The sequence below is a fragment of the Leuciscus leuciscus genome (assembly GCF_965113295.1).
Source record: "Leuciscus leuciscus genome assembly, chromosome: 19".
Lineage (NCBI taxonomy): Eukaryota > Metazoa > Chordata > Actinopteri > Cypriniformes > Leuciscidae > Leuciscus > Leuciscus leuciscus.
The window spans coordinates 29,278,759-29,299,187 of NC_138743.1; the positions used below are offsets into that span (position 1 = coordinate 29,278,759).

The window sequence follows — 20,429 nt, forward strand, 5'->3', positions numbered from 1 at the left end:
TGTGTGAAAGTTAAGCGATTAAACAAAAAAATATATAAATAAGTATTTATTAGAAACATGAATATTTACAAAAGCACTTTACATTTATTATGTACAATCTGTTTTTAATAAAACACTTAAAATTGCCTGGTTTTATAACATCCGAACTCCATGTTCACTAAGACCAAAGTGCAGCAGGTCATAACACCGTTAACCTTTGCCAACAAGGTTGATTAGTGTAATTTCAACATGCTAGTAAGCACATTATCACTGTCCTCTACAAAGCGTCGGTCAGCACACCCTGCGTGACTGAGCGCGTTCCTGTCCTCTGTGTCCCCATCTGTTGGTTGATGTTAATAATAGAGATGAGCAGAAGGAAGACCACTACAAAATCATCCAGGGTGCTCAGCACACTGCTCAACGGCCCAGGAAGAGTCTCCAATGGGGAGGCCAAGGACATGGCAGCACCAAATCCACACACAGCCACCCTCAAGAGAAACAGCCACACCAGGCCGCCCATGTTCCCCAGCCATCTCACCAGCAAGAGCAGGAAGAGAGGTGTATCACACAGGTAGTCCTTAACCTAGAAAGAAAAAGATGATCATATTGCAGCATATGACCTAGCACGTGTGATATCAGTGTGTGACGTGTGTCTGAACAATAAAAACATATCCGTGCAGTGTCATCCAACAGTAGGCCTTAATGTCTTTCCTGCAGGCCATGGCCTGTGGTTTCACAACCTTTGAGGCATCAGGAACCGAAATAGGTGTGGTGATGTGATATAGTCCATAGCAAATAAAATGATAAACTCTGCTGAGAAGTAATAATGGTCACTGCATTGATTTACAGGGAGCGGCACGATCTTGTCAACAAAAAAGAAAGGTTATATAATTAAGTTTTTTAAGTAAACTATCACCTGTCTTTTACAGCATGCGCAGTACACACAACGCAGAGGCTGGCTGTAGTCAGATTACATGATGAATAATGCCGAGCTACTACAATCGCATTGTAACGTTTATATGATATTTATATTAATGTTTTTGTAGAGTGAAACGGGACATGCTCTGATTAAGTATTTACCTGTCTTGGTGCTCCAGAGTAGCGCTTGTTATAGTCTCTGACATGTCTCAGCACTTCTCTCTCTTTACAGTCAGCTCTGTTCTCGCTGAAGAGACGGCATATCTTATTCACCTGAGTATACAGAATAAAGATAACCCTTTCATTTTAGTGGTTGTCTATATAATAAAAGACACCAAATACGATGAGAGGTTTATCTATCTCATATTTTTGAGACTGCATCAGCTAAGAAATCTCTTACCGTCTGTCTGCACAAAGGACAGTTGATGGCATCTAACCAGGAGCAATGTTTCCAGTAAGATATCAGACATGGTGCTGGAGAGGGAAAGAGACAGAAGACAGATAAGCATTGGCCTCTCCATTACTATGTGCCTATTCACTCCGACAAATGATTCAGGCCCTTTATACTCCAACTCAATTTGGGCCAATTAAATTGAGTTGGACCAACTCAATTACACTGGCCCAAATTAAGTTGGGCCAACTTAATTAAATTGTCTTCTTGGCAAACAGAAATGTATTTATTTGCAATAGTTTAGAATATTTTTATTGGATAGATGCCTTAAAAATTTAATTTTCCATAGCAATACTAGAAGGAAGAATAATAAGAACAATAGATATTGGAATAATTGATTGAATCAAAAAGGTAGACTTGTGTATCACCACATATCTATTTTTATGACTCATTTTTATTGCTTGTATCTTTGCTGCTCTTTATTTCAGTCTCTTGAGCTTATTTAAAGTGGTGCGAGAATTACAATGTGATGGTACAACGTTTTGAATTCTGTATTAACCTTGTAGTTTGCTATTAACGTAAATCTAAAAATGTTCCCTCTCTGAGTGTATTCACGTGATCTGGGTCAGGTGAGAGGCATGGCTTTCGTAACTATGGTAACAGTATAATATTACCCAGCATACACAACACTGAGAGTCACATGACCTGGTAGTAAATAGCCCACCACCATCTGCTCTCTCGCAGTAGACCTGACCAGGGGCCGGTTGCATAAACCGCTAAGACTAGTTTTACATGTTAGTCATCCAATTGTTTTCTTTTAGTCTGTTCATAACGTTTTGGAGTCAGTTACATAAAAACGTAGATTGGTCTAATTTAGTAAGACTGACTGCCCCTTGACTAACTGCTAACATAACAGCTATGCTTATGCAACCGGCCCCAGTTACTATAGTCTAAAGCACTTTAAGTGAACCAACATGTTATGACTAACATTATGAAACTAACATCTGAGATCCAAATAATTGTTTCTTTTGCAATGATGTAGTTTGCAGTCGGCTGACACGCACCACAGAAAAGATGTCCACAGTTTGTCTCTACAGGATAACTGGCGATCTGTAAACACACGGGGCAGTGGACATCCCTGTTGCCAGCTGGTAACCACATTTTAGGCAAATCCTGCAAGTACAAAATTTAGAGATTACAGTATATACTAAACAACAACAAAAATAGTAATACTTACATGTCATTTATTTCTAGGATTCTTTAATTTTGTATTATTGTATTGAAATACACTGAAATTCACATTTCTAATGTGGAAATGATGCATTTAATTAGAAAAATACATAATAGAGGAATACTGTACTAATACTGTATGTATTCACCTCTCTGTTGTTCACGTGAGGATTGTGTGGCTGACCTTGACACCTCATCTTTGAGTGTAGAGAGGACCTTCAAAAGTGAGAGATGCAGTTATTGAAATGCAATACTGTGGAGTTTATGTTCACCAATTCCTTCAAGACTTCAAATCACAATGCGGGACTAGCGTTTGAAAGGTCATCATCATTAAATGTGCATCAGGAGTTGAATTACAATTAATTACAGTTAATTTTCTTGTGAAATTCTGGGTGGACTGTCTTCATTAGAATAAAAACATTTATTCATCTCAAGATAAAACCTGTTTTTTTGTTACAAAATTTATTGCACGATTTATCTAGTTTGGATAGGCTGACTCTGGAGGAGCACGTACGAAATCTAAATTTAGCTGTCTGACACACCTGTGTTTTACACCTGTGATGACGCAATATCAGGCAGACTTACAACTAACACTAACCTTTGCTTTTGATATGAAAAGAACTTTATTTTAAGGTATTATATAGCAAAATTGTCTGTAAAACAACACAATGTGCACATGATCCCATGTGAATGTATTTAAGAAATGTGAGACTTTTAGACTGAAAAAAGATTGACTGACATGTTGAAATCTGATATCATATTGTTTAGTGTGTCTGTGTGGAGCCTTTTATTGCCCCAACATATCATAACACACTTAACCTGCAGTCGCAGGACACAACACTTCATCATAATACATGAATAGCTTCAAAAGTATTATTTATATATACATTTCTATGTTTAATAATATATATTTCTCTCTCTTTTAAAGAAATGCTGGATATGATTAAACTGTTCAAATATAACCTTATATCACACAAAGTCTGTTATATTAATTTGGGTAACACTTTATTTGATAGTGTCCTCGTTACATGCTACATGAAATAGTAATAAAAGTAAATTATGTTACTAACCCTATATTAAGGACATGTATTTTACTCAATACTTACACTGTAACAAGGACACCTTAAAATAAAGTTTAACCATAATTTGCTTTGCTCATATATGCAAGATGTATGTCATCATTTAAACACTCAATGTAGGATTACCAGGCACAGAAATGTGCATGAAATATATTAAAAACACAAATAGTCAGACTCTCTCACCTTACCTGTTGTGGAAGCCGCGGCTGGGCATGTTTCTTGTTCGTAATTCAGTTGCTTTCTCTCGTGGAAGGTAAAGACTGAAATGCTTTCAACTGCTTCACTGTACACAGTACATTTGACAGACAGGTTAATCATTAGCCAGGGCTTTCAGTCCCACTTCAGTCCCTTTTTTGGAGATTAGGTAACTACACTGATTTCCTGTTGGATTTTTGAAATTCAGGAAAGTTGCTTGCAATATCACTGATCTCTGCAATATGTTCATCGATATGAAAGTGTACTGATTGGCAATATTTGTGTTGATCAAAGCCATGGCCATTCCTCGGTCTCAAGTGTTTTATTTTTGTCATGTGACCACTATCAGACATTCAAAGACAGGTTGTAAGTCTCCTCCTACTTTAAGAAGGTTAGTCGTCTGTCAATGGTTTACCGTAAGTTTACACAATATAATACACTGTCCCATATGGATGACCAAAGAAAGGCATTTCACTTGGGTGCCAGTAACTGGGGCAATCCAGCAGGTTAAAATAAAGCTAAACCTACTTTAATACTATACCCCATAGGCTAATTGTATTAAATACATTGACCCTCCAATCTATGTACCTGTGTACAGTGTAGCTGGAGCATTATGTGTGTGTTTTTATTATCTCGAAATTCTTTATTGACTTAGTTGCCCACATTGGCTTCATACCATCAGTGCATTTGCCCTAGACCTTCTTACTAAAAATGTCTCAAGCTAATATTTATTTTACCATTTTTGCCTAAACTGCAAGGTCACAGTGGCTGAAAATAGCAGGGGCAGGTTAAAGGCCCCTGGCCTAAATAAGATTCTGAAGGCTGTCATGGTTTAAAGTCCAGTGTCATGTCAGTTTAGGATTGGTGCCACCATAGGCTGTCCCATATCGTAGTGAGCAGTTCCAACAGAAAATTTATTTTGGGCTTATTTCTTGAGCTTGAGTATATGCTGTAATGTGATTAAATGATGTGGCTTTGTGGTGAAATTATTAATGGAATAAAGGAAAGTGTCATGAAAAAACGTAATAGAATACAATGGATTCGCAATAAAGGCACTAATGTGTCTCTTATTTTATATATAAACTTAGTATTCCCACATATGCTCATCCCACAAGGTAAATGTGACTTCACAACACAATCTTGTGTTTATATTACAAAAAGGTATAAAACTTTTGAGAGATATTAATGTTTAATGTTTAGAAACAGAAAACACAAATCTGTGTAAATCAGTAAACATTAGCATTTTTCCTTATTTCCAGTCAATGTGACTTTTTTAACTATACTTTTTTTTGAACTTTTTTTTTACCTGGAGCCAATGAGGTTCATTTGAAGATTTAGACTATATCTTTTTAGAAGTGTATCTGCCTTTTATGCCTCTGATATAAAATAATGACTATATAGGCCTACTGTCTTTGTAATCTGCTTGAGCTTGGGATCATGAAGCACTGATAAGTGAATCTGTGTGATATGGAATAAATAAGAATGTCCATATGCAGTGCTAAGTGTAAAATAAGTCAAATAAAATACACATTGGAAAAATTAAGGTATTTTCCTTTAATGATATAATAAATATTTAAACTCAGTTAAATCCAGGTTAAACTGATGAATTTGTTTTGGAACAGATTTCTAGCTGGTCTGAGATGATAGAGAAATCTGGACATTCTGCATGGAATACAAACTATTTCATATTGACAACCTCAACATGTTTTGTCATCTGGTTTGTTGCTGGTCCAAGATGGTTTATTATCCTATATTTCTATAATGTGAGAGAAATTTAAATCTTAAAAAAATATCCAAGGCTAATAATAGGCTAAATAAACATGAAATAGGCAACAACAAAACATTTTTAAAGTGCTTATAGGTGAATCTGGTTCATTTTAAGTTTTTGTTGATGAATTTGAATTTTTATAACACACTGTAGACTATTTCACATTTAGTAGCCTACTCTTATAGGTGCCCATATTCTTTTTCTAGAGTGTGGAAACCAAACTATTACACCAGAAAAGCCATGTTCACTGCTCTGCCAATCTTCTCAGATCTCTATTTAGATTGGCTGCACGGTGTCCTGAACTCAACACACCATTGGTGTTTTATTTCTTGCTGTTGCGCTCTTGATCCCATCAATCCCCAATCCTTATCAACGCATCACGCGCTGTATCAGCGGCGTGCATTCAGGAAGCCTTTACGTACCAATTTGTGCGTAGACGCAATTGACGTGAACGTAGCGCTGGAGAGCGCTAGGCAAATACACTCGCAGGTGGGAAAGGGAAGCGCATTGTTGACAGGTGGACGGAAATATTTGCCCGATAGCACAGAAGAGAGATGGATTTAAATAAAACGCTATGCGAGAGCCTGATTGTTTGGGTAAGATCCTGTCTTTTAGTGTAGCTTGACGATCACCAGAACCAGGAATCGTTTATGTATCCTATCTGCGGTCAGAGCCATGACGATAGCGTCAAGTTTCCTGTCGCAGGTAGTCGTTTCTTTCTGGATCCATGGTCCAAAAATACCGGAAATAAGACATTTCGATGTACACCTCATGGAAACCAAACGGGGTCTGCGGTGCATCATTACAACATTTACAAATGCGCTCATTTCTCCACGCGGCACCCGTCCAGCACGCGACAATATATAAAATAGGCTAATAAGCAAAACGACAAACTAGACTCAGAATGCGGTTAAACATGTAACCAACACAAACAGTCACAGCACAGCCAACTCATTCCTCATCCGATTTAGGTGTCTAATCTGGTTAGCTAGAGCATTTGTGGAATGTCTCTTATGCAATGAGATATTCCCAGGCTCAGTTTAATATGATGTCGCTTTGATTGTTGACTGCGGCTTATGATCGCGTACGGCGCGTGCTTGCGATTCTCTATATTTGGCCCTGATCCATGGCTGTGTTTACATTGGGTCTGCACCAGGGCCCCTCAAAATAGTTCTCAAAAAGACTTATAAGGTTCAAAAGACCACTATCTTTCCTAGATAATCTCTAATTATGTCTCTGAATTTTCATTCATTCTGCTGCAATGAATGGCATGTCTGTGCTTTTAATGGTTACCTGAATGTATGGCACATTTTAAATGCAATATTTGTTTGCTAGTATCTCAGAATTACATTTATATAGTGATCTCTAATGCTTTAGTCAGAACTGCACACCCAAATTTGCCCAAATTATGTTTTTGTTCAAAAATCTTTTTAAAACCGATTATATATTTGAGTCATGAACAATGTGTTTAAATAAGATTCAGTTGTTAAATAACGTGTTTAAAAAAAAAAAAAAAATTTACTTTGACTTTTATTTTGACAAATAGTTGTATGTACTGTAGTTCCACCTGACATGGAAAGTGTGCCAACCTACCCATACTTGAAATTAGCCATTTTTACCAGTATTTGAGAGAGATCTACAAACCTTTTCACTCTGCCACAAGGATCAGTTGGGGTCCTCTGGATGATGCATTATTATATTTACTTTCATTATCTTGTCGATTTATAATAAAAGAGCCATGTTTGCAGTTGTGCCACTCTGACATTTGAGAGTATACAAATTGCTGGACAAAAGTTTTTTTATTATCTCAACAGCTTTAAAACTACTGATATTTATCAAATTTGTTTATATGAAAGGTTTCAAACATAAAATATTTCGTTTTTATTATTTTATTATTAAGACACCATTTTAAATAGTTTTCTTAGTCTGTTAATTTGTTCAGACAGTTGCACCTCCTGAAATGTTGGCGGTTTAAGATAACAAAACATAAAATAATATGTATTATTTAAATGTACAAAAAATTAATTCAAACTAAATAGGTTTTATTGACTAAAGTGATATACTGTATGAATTTATCAAATTATTGTAAAAGGAAATAATGCACTTGGACACAAAAATATGCATGTCATGTCATTGACCCAAATATAAACATTAACTACATAATGGAGCATTTTGTTAATGTTTACACCATTGTATTCTTTTAGTGGAAGTTCTATATGTGCCGTTTATTAACCTTTGTTAATGTTAGTTAAAAAAAAAAAAAAAAAAGATTGTTCACTGCTTGTTCATGTTAGTTGACAGTGCATAGTAAATGTGAACCGATACAATTTAGATTTTAATAATGTATTAGTAAGTGTAGAATTTAACATTAACTTATGTTAATAAAATTTGTAGAGGTATTGTTTATTGTTAGTCCATGTTCACTAATGTAGTTAACTAATGTTAACAAACAAACCCTTACTGTAAAGTGTTACCATCAAAATAAATCAATGGGGCTGCTCAATTATTTGATATAAAACCGAAATCTATAATAATAGTTATAATTAAATCTTAATTATTATTATACATATTATTAATGTGTCCTTAAATTTTTGAAATATAAGCATAAAATCTCAGGGGGTACATCAAGTAAATATTTTACATAAAAGTTTGGAAACCCCTGTAGTAATACATAGGCCTACTTAAAATACGTTTATTCTTAGTACTCTATACCCATGTTTCTTTTCTTTGTATGTGTGGCCTCAGCTGCAGACCTTCAAAACTGCAGCCCCCTGTAAGACCGTGGACGATCTGACCTCAGGGTCAGCCATGTCTCAGGCTCTGCATCAGATGTGAGTGTGTTTACATTTACTTGACATTAATTCATTGGCGGATGCTTTTGTCCAAATCAACTTATATTGCATTCATTCTGTGTATTTGATTGGTATGAGTGTTCCTTGGTAATTGAGCCCATGACTTTGTCGTTTCTAGCGCCATGTACTACCAGTTGAGCTGCAGTGTTTCCTTGACTCATTCATTCATTTAATTCATACTTGACTGTGTTTTACACTTTTCAGTTGCCTCCCACCTTCCTTTTCCCTCTTGCTCTACTAAATCAAATTAGTTCTTTCCAGGTCAGCATTACTGATTTATATCTCAGCTTGTCAGTGTTTGAATATTTTATGACTTGTATTGGGTTGTTGGTTGTCCTCAGAGTCAAATTACCTGGGTTTTGATGTATATATTTTTTGCTGAATAAACATTGATTCAAGTAGGCTATAGTGAAATTTAGCATATTGTTCTTAGGGTCTGAGAGTGTGATTTAATTCGGATTGCATTAAAGCAGAATGGGATGGGAACAAAACATATTTGATTTGATTTTACCGACTGATCTGAATGAAAGCATCTGAAAGTGTCTGAATTATATAAGACTGAACTGCACTGATCAATAAGTTTCAATTACAGAGATCCTTCATGGTTCAGTGAGAGCTGGCTGTCTCGCATTAAAGAGGATGTTGGAGATAATGTAAGACTCAAGGTACATTTATTTTCCTTCCAGGCCTTGGTGCTTAAATCTAATTTTGAGAACATGTCAAGTATAATATGTTAAAGTTAAAGTCTTTGTTTCACTTCATTTTACAGCTGAACAACCTCAAAAAGGTCCTGCAGATGATTATTGATTATTATAATGAGGTAATTGACAGAGGTTTGGTTCATTAAAATGCTTGTTTCTGCTGTAACATGCCATTAGTCAGACTTTGAAATGAAAACAAGGAATTAACCTTTCATTTAACTATTAACCCATGCCGACAGTCACATGAATGTGTGTAATTGTTGGGTGGTTTAATTATAGCACATTCTGTATGAGTTACAGATATTTTAATGCCTGCAGTTTTTATTTTATTTTATTTTAGCAAAGGCACAATGACCATACAATGAGATTCATTCTAATAAAGAATCAATGCTTGTATGTGTAATCCTTTATGTGTTATGATCCCTTTGTGTTCAGGTTTTAGCTCAGCAGATCACAGATTTTCCTCTGCCTGACCTGGTGCGAGTGATCGAGCAATCTGATCAAGTAGAGCTGGGACGCCTCCTACAGCTCATCCTAGGGTGTGCAGTCAAATGTGACAGGAAACAAGGTAGTAAAAGGGATAGTTCACCCGAAAACCTTCAGTCATATAGACATACAATCACAAACTTCCCCTTGGGGGAATCCCCATCGCCATTTTGAAGTGTGTTGGTCAAGTGGACTAGGGAAGTTTATTAGGCCAGACCCTTGAACCCTCAGTTTTGACTGAGAGAGCGAGTCTACTCATATGTACACTTCAACACTATTGTGACGTCACAACAGCAACTCGCAGTGCTCGCACGTAATTTACACACAAGTGATCAAGGGCTTTATGGTGTTCCATTTAAACCCATTGTAAGGGTTCTGCCAGTAGTGGGCACTCGTGTAACGTAAGCAATGACGTACTTCCAAGTGAACGAGATGGAGGGAAGTTAGCGAGGACTTAAACGCAGCCATGGTCGACCTGAAACGGAAGTTACGATAAACTTTTCTTCTCTGTTGTGACGTAGGCTATATATCTGAGTGAAATGGTTTCTCAAACAAGAAGAAATGTATGGTGGGACTTGATTTTGTCCTTTGGGAATTGAATGTTGTTGTTTACTATTGCTGTGATCAGATTGTCCTGCCCATGCCCGACAAACACAGAAGAGAAGAGATGTAGTTGCAAGAGGGAAGGGAAGTTATTTTGGTGGAAGATTGGCAGGGCACATGAATTAAATAATAATAAAAATGTGCACAGATAAATCATTTGTAATAAATACTGCAATATTCCTTAAAAAACAAGAACTGTCAAGTTTGATTTCATGGTGAATTTAAAATGTTGTAATTATTCACTCTCCCTCATGCTGTTTCAAAGCCATATGCTGCTATTTTTCTTGTGATATATCTATATTTCATACATTTTTAACCCTGTGAGATTGTTGTTTGTCCAGAGTATATCCAGATAATCATGACCTTGGAGGAATCTGTACAGCATGTAGTGATGACTGCCATTCAAGAGGTCAGAGGCCTTTCATTTTATCCAGATATTTTTATATGGCCATAAATTCACCTTAATAAAGAATGAAAAGGAATTCTAATGATTTTTTTTTATTGATTACAGCTAATGAGCAAGGAGACTATGTCTCAGATAGGAACAGAACCTCTTGGAGATGTTGAACACCAGGTAAGAAATACAGACATATAACACCATCATACCATCTGAGAACTGTGTTGATATTGTTATTAAATATAGTATCTTGTTATATTGTCCAATGATGTTTTTTTGGTAGTTAAAGAAAGCCTTGGAGGATCTGACTGAGGTCATAGCAGAGAAAGAAGAGTTGGCACAGCGCTGTCAGGAGCTCGACATGCAGGTGAGATAGCAGTTCCACTAAAACTATTGTCAAAGTATCTATGAAGAAACAATAATATTAGAGATGTTAAAAGTCAAGTCACGTTCATTTATATAGTGCTTTTTACAATACATATTGCATAACTGAATGTGTTATGCAATCTTTATTATTTAAAATGACATCCCCAATATTCAGCTCAATTTAGTTGATTTAATGAAACATCGATTGTGACAAAAATGGTTCTTGCATAGAAGCCAAAATGAAAATAAATTCCTTGTTTTAGATATGAATGTACACAGGTGCAGAAATATTTACAAGCTGCATAGCTATAAAAAGGCAATGACAGCATATGTTTTTTGCAGACTGTAAGTGTCAGCTCAGCGAACAGCATTTCTGCTGTTCTGTTCGTTCACCTTCATGGATGAACTGATTTTGCCTTTTAGTTCAAGTATTTTTGGTTTGTCTGTGCGGAGGCTGATGTGCTTTTAGCTTTTACAAAGAGGTTAAATATTCTGTAATGTACAGCATTTTCCTTAAATGTTTAGGTATGTATTTCCTTTTTGGAATTTGTGGTAAATATAAATATACACACATTTAAAGGTACTTATTGTTGCTGGATTTGTACTGCCATGTTAACTTTCCTGCGCACATAAATGGGTTAGAAATTCATGTGTTGCTGATTCTTGACAGATTGAGTTAAAAGTATCCATGACCAATGAGAGGTAAGTCTAAACAAATGCATGGCAACCTAGCTAACTAAAACTAACCAATCTAACCACTGGCAAACTGGTGCGTGCGTGTGCGTGTGTATGTGTATGTGGCAAATAGAGCTCATTGGTTCAGTGCTAAAATTATTGGGTTATCAGGTTGCTGTGGTTTTTATATTTGGGGAACTCTAAACAAGAAGAGTAAAAGCCATTTAACATTCCTAACATTAACAGTGGATTTGTTTTATTTGCTGAATTAATTATTTTCAATTCAATTTGAAACTGCATCAAATTGGAGTTTATGTAAAAGGAAAATTTTTGTTTGTTTTGAGGGTTTTTTCTTTCTTTCTTTTTGGGGGATTAATAGTTCAACAGCACAGGGTTTTAAAAATGTAAACCTAGTTAATAAATGTAATAATTGTAATTCACACTATAATAAAAAAAAATCCTTACTTCATGGTCTATATATACACTCCTATTTACAGGGTTTTTTTTTTGACAAAGTAATACTTTTTATTTAGAAAGGATGCGTTAAATTGATCAAAAGTCACAGTAAATACATTTATAATGTGAAAATGTATAATGTTTTCTACAAACAAATATTATGATAATAGCAAAAGGAATGTTGCACCAAATCAGCATATTAGAATGATTTCTGAAGGATCATGTGGCATCGAAGATCGAATGATGCTGAAAATGTATTATTGCCATTACAAGAATAGATAAGTTTATCTAATATTTAAATAATATAATATTTAAAGTTATTACTGTATTTTATGTATTGGTCAAATAAATGCAGCCTTCATGAGCATTAGAGACTTCTTTCAAAAACATTAAAAGATCTTACCGACTCCAAACTTTTGAACAGTAGTGTACATCATAATGTACAACTCTAAATGCAATCCTACATTCAAATATGCCATGGTATGTAGGTCATTCATGCCTTGACATAATAAACATCAGGTTTCCAAGAAAGCCCTGGTGTTTGACCTTTTTGCCCTTTGATCAGGTGACAATGCTGCAGGAGGAAAGGAACAGCCTCCTGGCTGAAAATGACCTCTTGACTGATCGAGCCAATCAGCTTGATACTTTTGATGACCCCAGCACTCCATCAGGGAGGAAGCACAGCCAGCTACAAATACAGTTTGAGCAGCTTCAGGAGGAGACCTTCAGGTACAGCTTCATCTAACTTCACATATCCAAACTAACTGGCCAAATATCGTCTGAAACGTACTTGATATTAACATGCTGTTGTTCTGAATATAGTAGTTGTTGCATAAGTAGACAAACATTGAAATAATGAACCAAGCATGGGTAGAATGTCTCCGTGAATCACAATGTATGTGTGTAATATCCAGACTAGAGGCAGCCAAAGATGATTACCGCATCCACTGTGAAGAACTGGAGAAACAACTAGTGGAGCTTCAGCATCGTAATGATGAACTGACCAGCTTGGCTGAGGAGTCACGAACACTTAAAGATGAATTAGACATATTAAGGTATGTGCTGGGTCGTACGTGTTTCCATATGTAGTCTCTGCCAGTATTCGGTTTGGCTGTTTTGGGGAAGCCTTTGATTCATTTGTGTTTGTTTAGGAGCTGCTCTGACCGGGCAGTGAAGCTAGAGGCCTCCGTTGAGACGTACAGGAAGAAGTTAGAAGATCTAAGTGACCTCAGACGGCAAGTGAAAGTTCTGGAGGAGAAGAATATGACCTACATGCACAACACGGTCAGCCTTGAAGAGGAGCTGCGCAAGGCCAATGCTGCTAGAGCTCAGCTAGAGACTTACAAGAGACAGGTACCGTCTAAAAGTGTTACCAGGTTTATTTTACTGTTTGTTGTTGTTTATGTGTGTGTTGTTGTTTTTATCCGGACATTAAATAGTTGTCGGGATATACACTACTGTTTTTTTTTTTTTTATTAAAACTTTTCTTGAGCATTAAATCAGCATATTATAATGATTTCTGAAGGATCATGTGACACTAAAGACTGGCGTAATGATGCTGAAAATTCAGCTTTGCCATCACAGGAGGAAATTACATTTCAATATGTTAAATTCAACAATTATTTTAATTTGTAATAATTTTTCACAATATAACAGTTTTTTCTGTATTTTTTTATTAAGTCTTGGTGAGCATAAGAGACTTCTTTCAAAATTGATCATTTTTACAGTAACTATTTAGTCACTATTTAACAGTAGTGTAGAAATAGTGACAAATCATATTGGAGTATTTTATATAATATACATAGAGGTTCATACACAACTTCAGACTTGAAAGTAATATATCAACATTACATTGTTTCTGTAACTTCAGGGTCAGGAGCTCCACAAGAAACTGTCTGATGAGTCCCGTCGGGCTGATAACCTGGCCTTTGAGATGAAGAAATTTCAGGAGAAATATGATGCTGTACTGAAGGAGAAAGAGGTAGACAGACACATGCACATGCACATGCTCAGACAACTAACACTGTACATTAGATGATTTAATGCTAACGTGTGTCATTTCTGTGCCACTAGCGGCACCAGATATAAAAAACTCTGTGATAACTTTTTTTCATCAGAGGATCTGCATTGAGCGGGACACTCTCAGAGAGACCATTGAAGAACTGCGATGCGCACAGGCCCAACAGGACCAGCTATTACTAGCAGGTACAGTATGACTGCAGATACCACGCTAGGAAATTATTCCATTTGAATGAAGACGGTCGCTCACAGACATGAATTGGTACGGACAGGCTCTGCCGTGTGCGATAACAGTTCTTCCACTCCTTCAAGGAGGGATTTGTTTGGCATAGGCAATTTAAATTCAACCAAATCAGCAAGTTCAGAGGCAGTACAGCATGTTACATTCGTATTGTGAACCCAGCGATTTCAGTGATCTGTCTGGGTCACTTCACAGCTCAGTAAACACAAACTTAAAATTTAGTTTTGCAGATAGTATGAAATTTGAACTTGTTGTTATTTCACACTTCACAGAAAAGTATCAAACAGGAAGCCCAAGCCATGATAACCTAGCAGCTGAGATGTTGCCCATTGAGTACAGGTATGATGCATGTATGAGGTAAATCATCGCACATAACTCTTTTCTATTTGAATACATTTTAAAATATTTTTTTTAATTTTCTGTGATGGCAAAGCTGAATTTTCAGCATCATTACTCCAGTCTTCAGTGCCACCAGATCCTTCAGAAATCATTCTAATATGCTGATTTGGTGCTTAAGAAACATTTCTTATTATTATCAATATTGAAAACAGCTGTGCGGCTATTTTAGTGGAAGCCATTATGCACTGTTTTTAAGCATTTTTTGATTACTAGAAAGTTCATAAGAGCATAATTCAATTCACATTTATTTGAATAGAGCTTTTCACAATACATATCGTTTCAAAGTTTGGTTTATTTTAACTTAATTTTGTGCAAAAATCAAATAACGAGTGAAGAGAAAGACTTTTAAATGGCTGTTATTACCACTGTTTAGAACATCACACTGGAAACGAGGTCATTAGGAAGACTCGTATGGCACTTGTCTTTGTGATTCACATACATCTTTTATGCATTCAAAATTTAGGACATCTAAATATTTTGTATATGTTAATGCGTATTCTGTATCTGCTTCTCCAGGGAGAGGTTCATCCGTCTGCAGCATGAGAACAAGATGTTGCGGCTGCAGAAGGAGGAGTCTGAGAACGAGCGCATAACTGAACTTCAGGTGCAGCTGGAGGAGGCCCGGCGTGAACGGAGTCAACTGGACACTGAGAAAAGGTACAGATTGACATAATACATCAAATAGAAACCATACTGTACATTCAGAATGCATTTTTAAAAGTTGTACCATTTTTAACCTGACACGAGTGCCACTGTGGCCTAGTTTTACATAGCAAGCTTAATTGATTTTATGTTGATTTAATGGGTATATTTTCATTTAGTCAGTTTCAGTCAGTCTGTAAAAGCCTTGTGTGTTGTTTTCTGCGTATTAAGGTTAAACAGTGAAAGAATCAGCGAGCTGCAGCAGCAGGTAGAGGATCTGCAGAAGGCCTTGCAGACACAGGGAGCCAAACCTGATGATGTAAGTGTGTGTTTAGGCCTCTTGGTGGTGCTGGTTTGGCACATTTTTGGTCAGTGCTACATAAACATGCACTTTGCTAAATCATCTGGGCTGTGTTTCTCAAAAGCATAGAGAGCTAAGTTGATCGTAGAGACCATTGGTTTTTCATTCTACTTAGGCTTACGATGCTTTTTGGGAAACGCAGTCGCTGTCCTGGTCTTTCATTTGTTTTGTGTACAGTATGCTTTTACTTTTCTGGTGGTAGTGACTATTCATGTAAAAGTCACATTGCTTGTTTCCTTTCATACAGTCTCATCTGAAGAGGAAGCTGGATGCTCATATGTAAGTTTAGACATTTGATCAGATTTTTAATTTCATTTTCTTATGCACCTTCTGAAGCTGATTGTCATAATGTTTGTTTTTTGTTTTTTACCAGGGTGCAACTGAATGAGGCGCAAGATGAAATCATGAAGAAGAAAGAGCTGTTGGAGGACCTTCAGCCGGACGCTACTCAAACCAGTTAGCTTCCAAATTTTGATCTGACCCTATATTTGACACCAAATTGCCTTTCATGACATCATAGACAAGAATGAGTCACACTCACTCACTCAAACCGTAAACTTTGATGTCCAGAGTGACGTTATGATCTTCTTTGAGTCAGACAGCAAATCTTTTCAACTTTAAATTACCTCTCAGTCATAGAGTTAAATGTCACTTTCAGGTGTGAAAATGGACGAGCTGGCGGCTGCGCTGAAGAAGAAAGATGAGGACATGAGGGCGATGGAGGATCGATACAAGATGTACCTGGAGAAAGCGCGTGATGTAGTTACATTAACTTCAGCTCTCAAATACGTAGTCTATTTTGCTACTGAATGACTTGTGCTCTTGCATGTTACAATTTTGTAGTCATTTTTTAAGTCCTCAATATTTTCATGTTATTGAATTATGTACAATTAGGAGGAACCAATTAAAATGTATTTGACATTCTGTCATTTTTTTAGCATATCGATTAACTACAATTTTAATCGCACAATATAGTATGCTTTCTTGCATCATTTTAAGCTTTTTGGAAATTTTTGAAAAGATTTACATCTTCCAATGGTTAAATACATCATATTGTGCGTTCTTTAAGGTGATTCGAGCTCTGGATCCCAAGCTAAACCCAGCCTCAGCTGAGATCCAGTTACTGAAAGCGCAGCTCTCTGAGAAAGACAAGAGGATCAATGCTCTGGAGGTAGAGAAGCCATCTCTTCTTACAAAATGCTTTATTATGTTATTCATGTCCAGCAATTTCAGGTTTAGTTTCTCATTCGCAATGTCATTCTTTCCAGTTTGTTGTTCCTTTACTCATGTCTGTTCTTGTGCAATATTTACCCAGCGGGAGTGTGAACAGGCCAAACTGAGGGAATATGAGGAGAAGTTAGTTGTGACAGCTTGGTATAATAAGGTATGTTTATAATATACAGTGTCAATTAGCAATGCTGTTTGCTATTTATTTAAATTAAATATTCAGTAAGACATGTATATATTTATGTCAATTAAATGCTGTAAGGTATTGCACAAAAAAAAAGAAAAATCAATTTAACCCGTTAAAAATATTTAACGCAATTAATGCTGCATTGTTTTTTTTTCTGTCGTCCTTTGGCTGCGCTACAGTATATGATCACGCTATCATTCATTCAAGTGCTATTAAACCATTCAAGCGCCATAAGATGGAAAAGAGAATTCAAATCTTTACTGGCGCACAGAAAGCCGCTTTGAGTTCTCTTTCACGCTTGAATGGACAAAAACACAAAATTATGCCAAAATCCTGGATTCTTTTTTGAGAAATTTGGAAATTTTGTCATGTATCCTCATAAGCAGAGTCTTAAATGAGTTAAAGAGTGTTAAATGAACGCAAAGAGTTGTGAGAAAATGGGATGTGTCAGATCCATGTCATGTGCATTAGGTCTTTAAGTGACAGCAGTCTAGTAAACCGACTGATGTTAATGTTAATCAAAGATTTATCAATCAAAATCAATCAAGAAAAGAATTCATCTATATTTAATTTATAATTTCTGCAGTGAAGACTGTGAAGTGTTTGATAACTTTATTAAACTGTATGAATCCTACCTGTTAGACCTACCTGAAAATCTTAAAGCACTGTTTACAAGGTTACATGAGTCAAAAACAACGAAAACAATAACTTATTTGTGCATTTTAGCAATGAAGGTAAAACTCTGAACTGTCTCTCCTGGAAAAAAAACCTTAGTGTTGAACCCTGATATATTAAAGGCACATCTAAATGTGACATTTATTAGTATTACAATGGGTTTATGTGAAGATTGTTTTAAGGTCACTTAAACTAAAATTTGTTATATTTTTTTAAGCCTATTAAATGTTAAAGTTGAAGCTTTCAATTATACTGTAATGTTGAGTGTCTATAGGCCTAATTAATTTCAAATAATTTCAGACATTATTCATAGTGCTTAGTAAAATTAAACAAATATTTAAAATATACTGTATGTTGTTTCTACATTATTTTGGATTAAAAATGTAACGCAAAAGTATTACAACATAAAAATATATTAAAAATGTTAATGTTAGGTACGATTAATTACAGAAAAATGTGTGATTAATTAGTTTTTAAAAGAAATGTATCAATTGACAGCACTAATATATATTTATAGGAAAATCATTGAAAAAATATCCCTATTACCTGATATTTAAAACTGAAATATTTCTTAAAATATTTATCTCTGTGACCGCGGTAGATTCTGTAAACTTCAATAAAAAAGAAAAAAACATTTAGCTAAACAGAAGAAGCACTTTCTGTCTGTTAAGCCGGGTGCACACTGTACAGTTTAGGCCTCAATTTGGCCGCCCGAGACAAATTTTGCGAATCCTAAAAGATTCCTCCGGTCCTATGCCAAAAACTCACAGAACGTGTCAGAATGATGTGGAACTCCAGACGAGTCTTCTTGAACGAGTCTTGACTGTCGAACAGTCTGACATTAATGTGACATGGCTTTAAACTGTGATCATGTTTGTAAAGTCTGACAAGTAACAATCGTAAAGGACTATTATATATCGTACAGTGTGTACCCGGCTTTAGTAATTTTGCTCATTCACACAACGCCTTTAAGCATTGTACTGTTTTGTTGAAAAATCAGCAGTGATTTACCTTGTGTTCAGTGTTTTTTGGTTGTTGTAGTTGTTTTGTCTTGTTGTGCAAAACATACAGAGTTTGAACTTCCAGAAGATGGCAATCGAGTCACGTCTTAGTGGGCGATCCAACTCTCTATTGCCGCCCGGCCAGTCCTTCCTGGCTCAGCAACGTCAGGTGACCAACGCGCGGCACAACATGCCCATCAACGTGCCTGCCACTTCTTCCAAGTAACCTTGTCCTCAGTACTTCCCCAGCTTCCTGCTCTCCTCCTCCTTTCTCTCACGTGCACACTCAAGTGACCTTAAGTACACTTCTGAACAAGGGGACAAGCATGCCATGATGAACAATAGCATGTCCCCTCACTCTCTACAGTTACACATGTATGTATATTAATGTACATAAGGGGTTGAACTCTGAAGAAGGTTACTCAATCAGCACACAGTGATATAAAGTAGCAGTCTTTTTCACTTTCAGTACTAAACAAACACTTGTAAAAGTCTGCAGCAGGGTCACTTCTGAACCAGCATCGATACTAAAGGTCACAGGTCAATCTTTTGTCATGCTAACTCAGATTGTGCGGGAAGAAAAGCATTCGATGCATCAACAGGTCCTGTAATGGTAGCATGCATGCTTTTGCTAGGAATGACTTCCAATGATACACTATGCAGCCGTGGAATATATTTGTAATCGCGCAAGTACAACATATAAAACGTTGAAAGCATATGCAGACTTCACATTTTGCCCTAACTAATCAAACTGCTTAGATCAGGAGGAAGATGTATTTGGTGCTGGACACCAGATTCCTTAGTTTGTTTCTTCCTATTACAATGACTTTCTCAGACAACAAAACTACATTAATTATTGATTAAATCTTAAATCCAGGTGCTTTATTCAGCCAGTTATAGTATTTTATATTCAGTTGACTGTGATAGGACTCTTGCATGCTCTTTTAACAAGCAGAAGGGCCTTTTTATCCACTTAACGTTTCCTGTCTGTGTGAATTATCAGGATTTGAACACCAGCGCAGAATTATAACAGGCCATAGAAAACTGCTGTGACGGCTTTGAATGTGTTGTACGCCACTCTCAAAGAATACATGCGTGACTTGTGAAACATAGCTGCATTGTGAAATGGCTTTTGCTGTATTGTGATAATCTGCCCCTGCTTAGGTTGATTTGACTGAGCTATCTGCTAATAGACTAGCTGTTGCGTTTTGAATAATTATGCTATCAATTCTAAAGGGTGAGGTCAATCATTGCAATCATTTCTGATTTGTCTTTTCCGGTGTTTTATTCTGCTAGGCTTTTTGGCCTGTGATGGGTAAATGCGTATGTATTTTGAAATGCTAATATTTATGTATGATGTGTTCCAAGGAAGAAATATCTTAAATTTGTGAACTCAATTTTATGAGCACTGTTATTGTTTGTGAGAGATTTTGAATAAAAAGATTGGACTCGTATGGTATAAGAGTAATATTTGGAGTTAAAGAGCACTCAGCCTTCATTTACACGTGATGAATAAACTGAATTTTGTTTTGAAATACCTTCTTGTCTTTTTAATGATCCCAGTGTTGAAGTCTTTACTCA

At 36.2% G+C, this 20,429-nt stretch overlaps 2 protein-coding genes across 3 annotated transcripts; one reads left to right on the top strand and one right to left on the bottom strand.

Annotated features, from left to right (window-relative positions):
* Positions 1 to 31: 31 nt before the first annotated feature.
* Positions 32 to 4,040, bottom strand: LOC309481893 (E3 ubiquitin-protein ligase RNF170). The gene is made up of 6 exons (XM_082146997.1): positions 3,786 to 4,040; positions 2,668 to 2,734; positions 2,353 to 2,461; positions 1,298 to 1,371; positions 1,060 to 1,170; positions 32 to 562 (listed from the first exon to the last, which is right to left on the bottom strand). The coding sequence occupies exons 1-6, from the start codon at positions 3,809 to 3,811 to the stop codon at positions 257 to 259; spliced, it is 693 nt and encodes a 230-aa protein (XP_082003123.1). The 5' UTR covers positions 3,812 to 4,040; the 3' UTR covers positions 32 to 256.
* A 1,955-nt stretch (positions 4,041 to 5,995) lies between these two features.
* Positions 5,996 to 20,298, top strand: hook1 (hook microtubule-tethering protein 1). 2 transcript variants are annotated; one of them, XM_082147014.1, is made up of 22 exons: positions 5,996 to 6,156; positions 8,306 to 8,391; positions 9,005 to 9,077; positions 9,182 to 9,232; positions 9,549 to 9,681; positions 10,544 to 10,611; positions 10,714 to 10,776; positions 10,883 to 10,966; positions 12,662 to 12,825; positions 13,011 to 13,151; positions 13,248 to 13,449; positions 13,967 to 14,077; positions 14,214 to 14,301; positions 14,629 to 14,695; positions 15,272 to 15,412; positions 15,629 to 15,716; positions 16,006 to 16,037; positions 16,132 to 16,214; positions 16,417 to 16,517; positions 16,828 to 16,929; positions 17,074 to 17,142; positions 18,919 to 20,298. In XM_082147014.1, the coding sequence occupies exons 1-22, from the start codon at positions 6,115 to 6,117 to the stop codon at positions 19,072 to 19,074; spliced, it is 2,145 nt and encodes a 714-aa protein (XP_082003140.1). In that variant the 5' UTR covers positions 5,996 to 6,114; the 3' UTR covers positions 19,075 to 20,298. The 2 variants fall into 2 exon arrangements, with proteins under 2 accessions (XP_082003140.1, XP_082003141.1); XM_082147015.1 differs by having other exon boundaries at positions 9,005 to 9,065.
* The last annotated feature ends 131 nt before the right edge of the window (positions 20,299 to 20,429 follow it).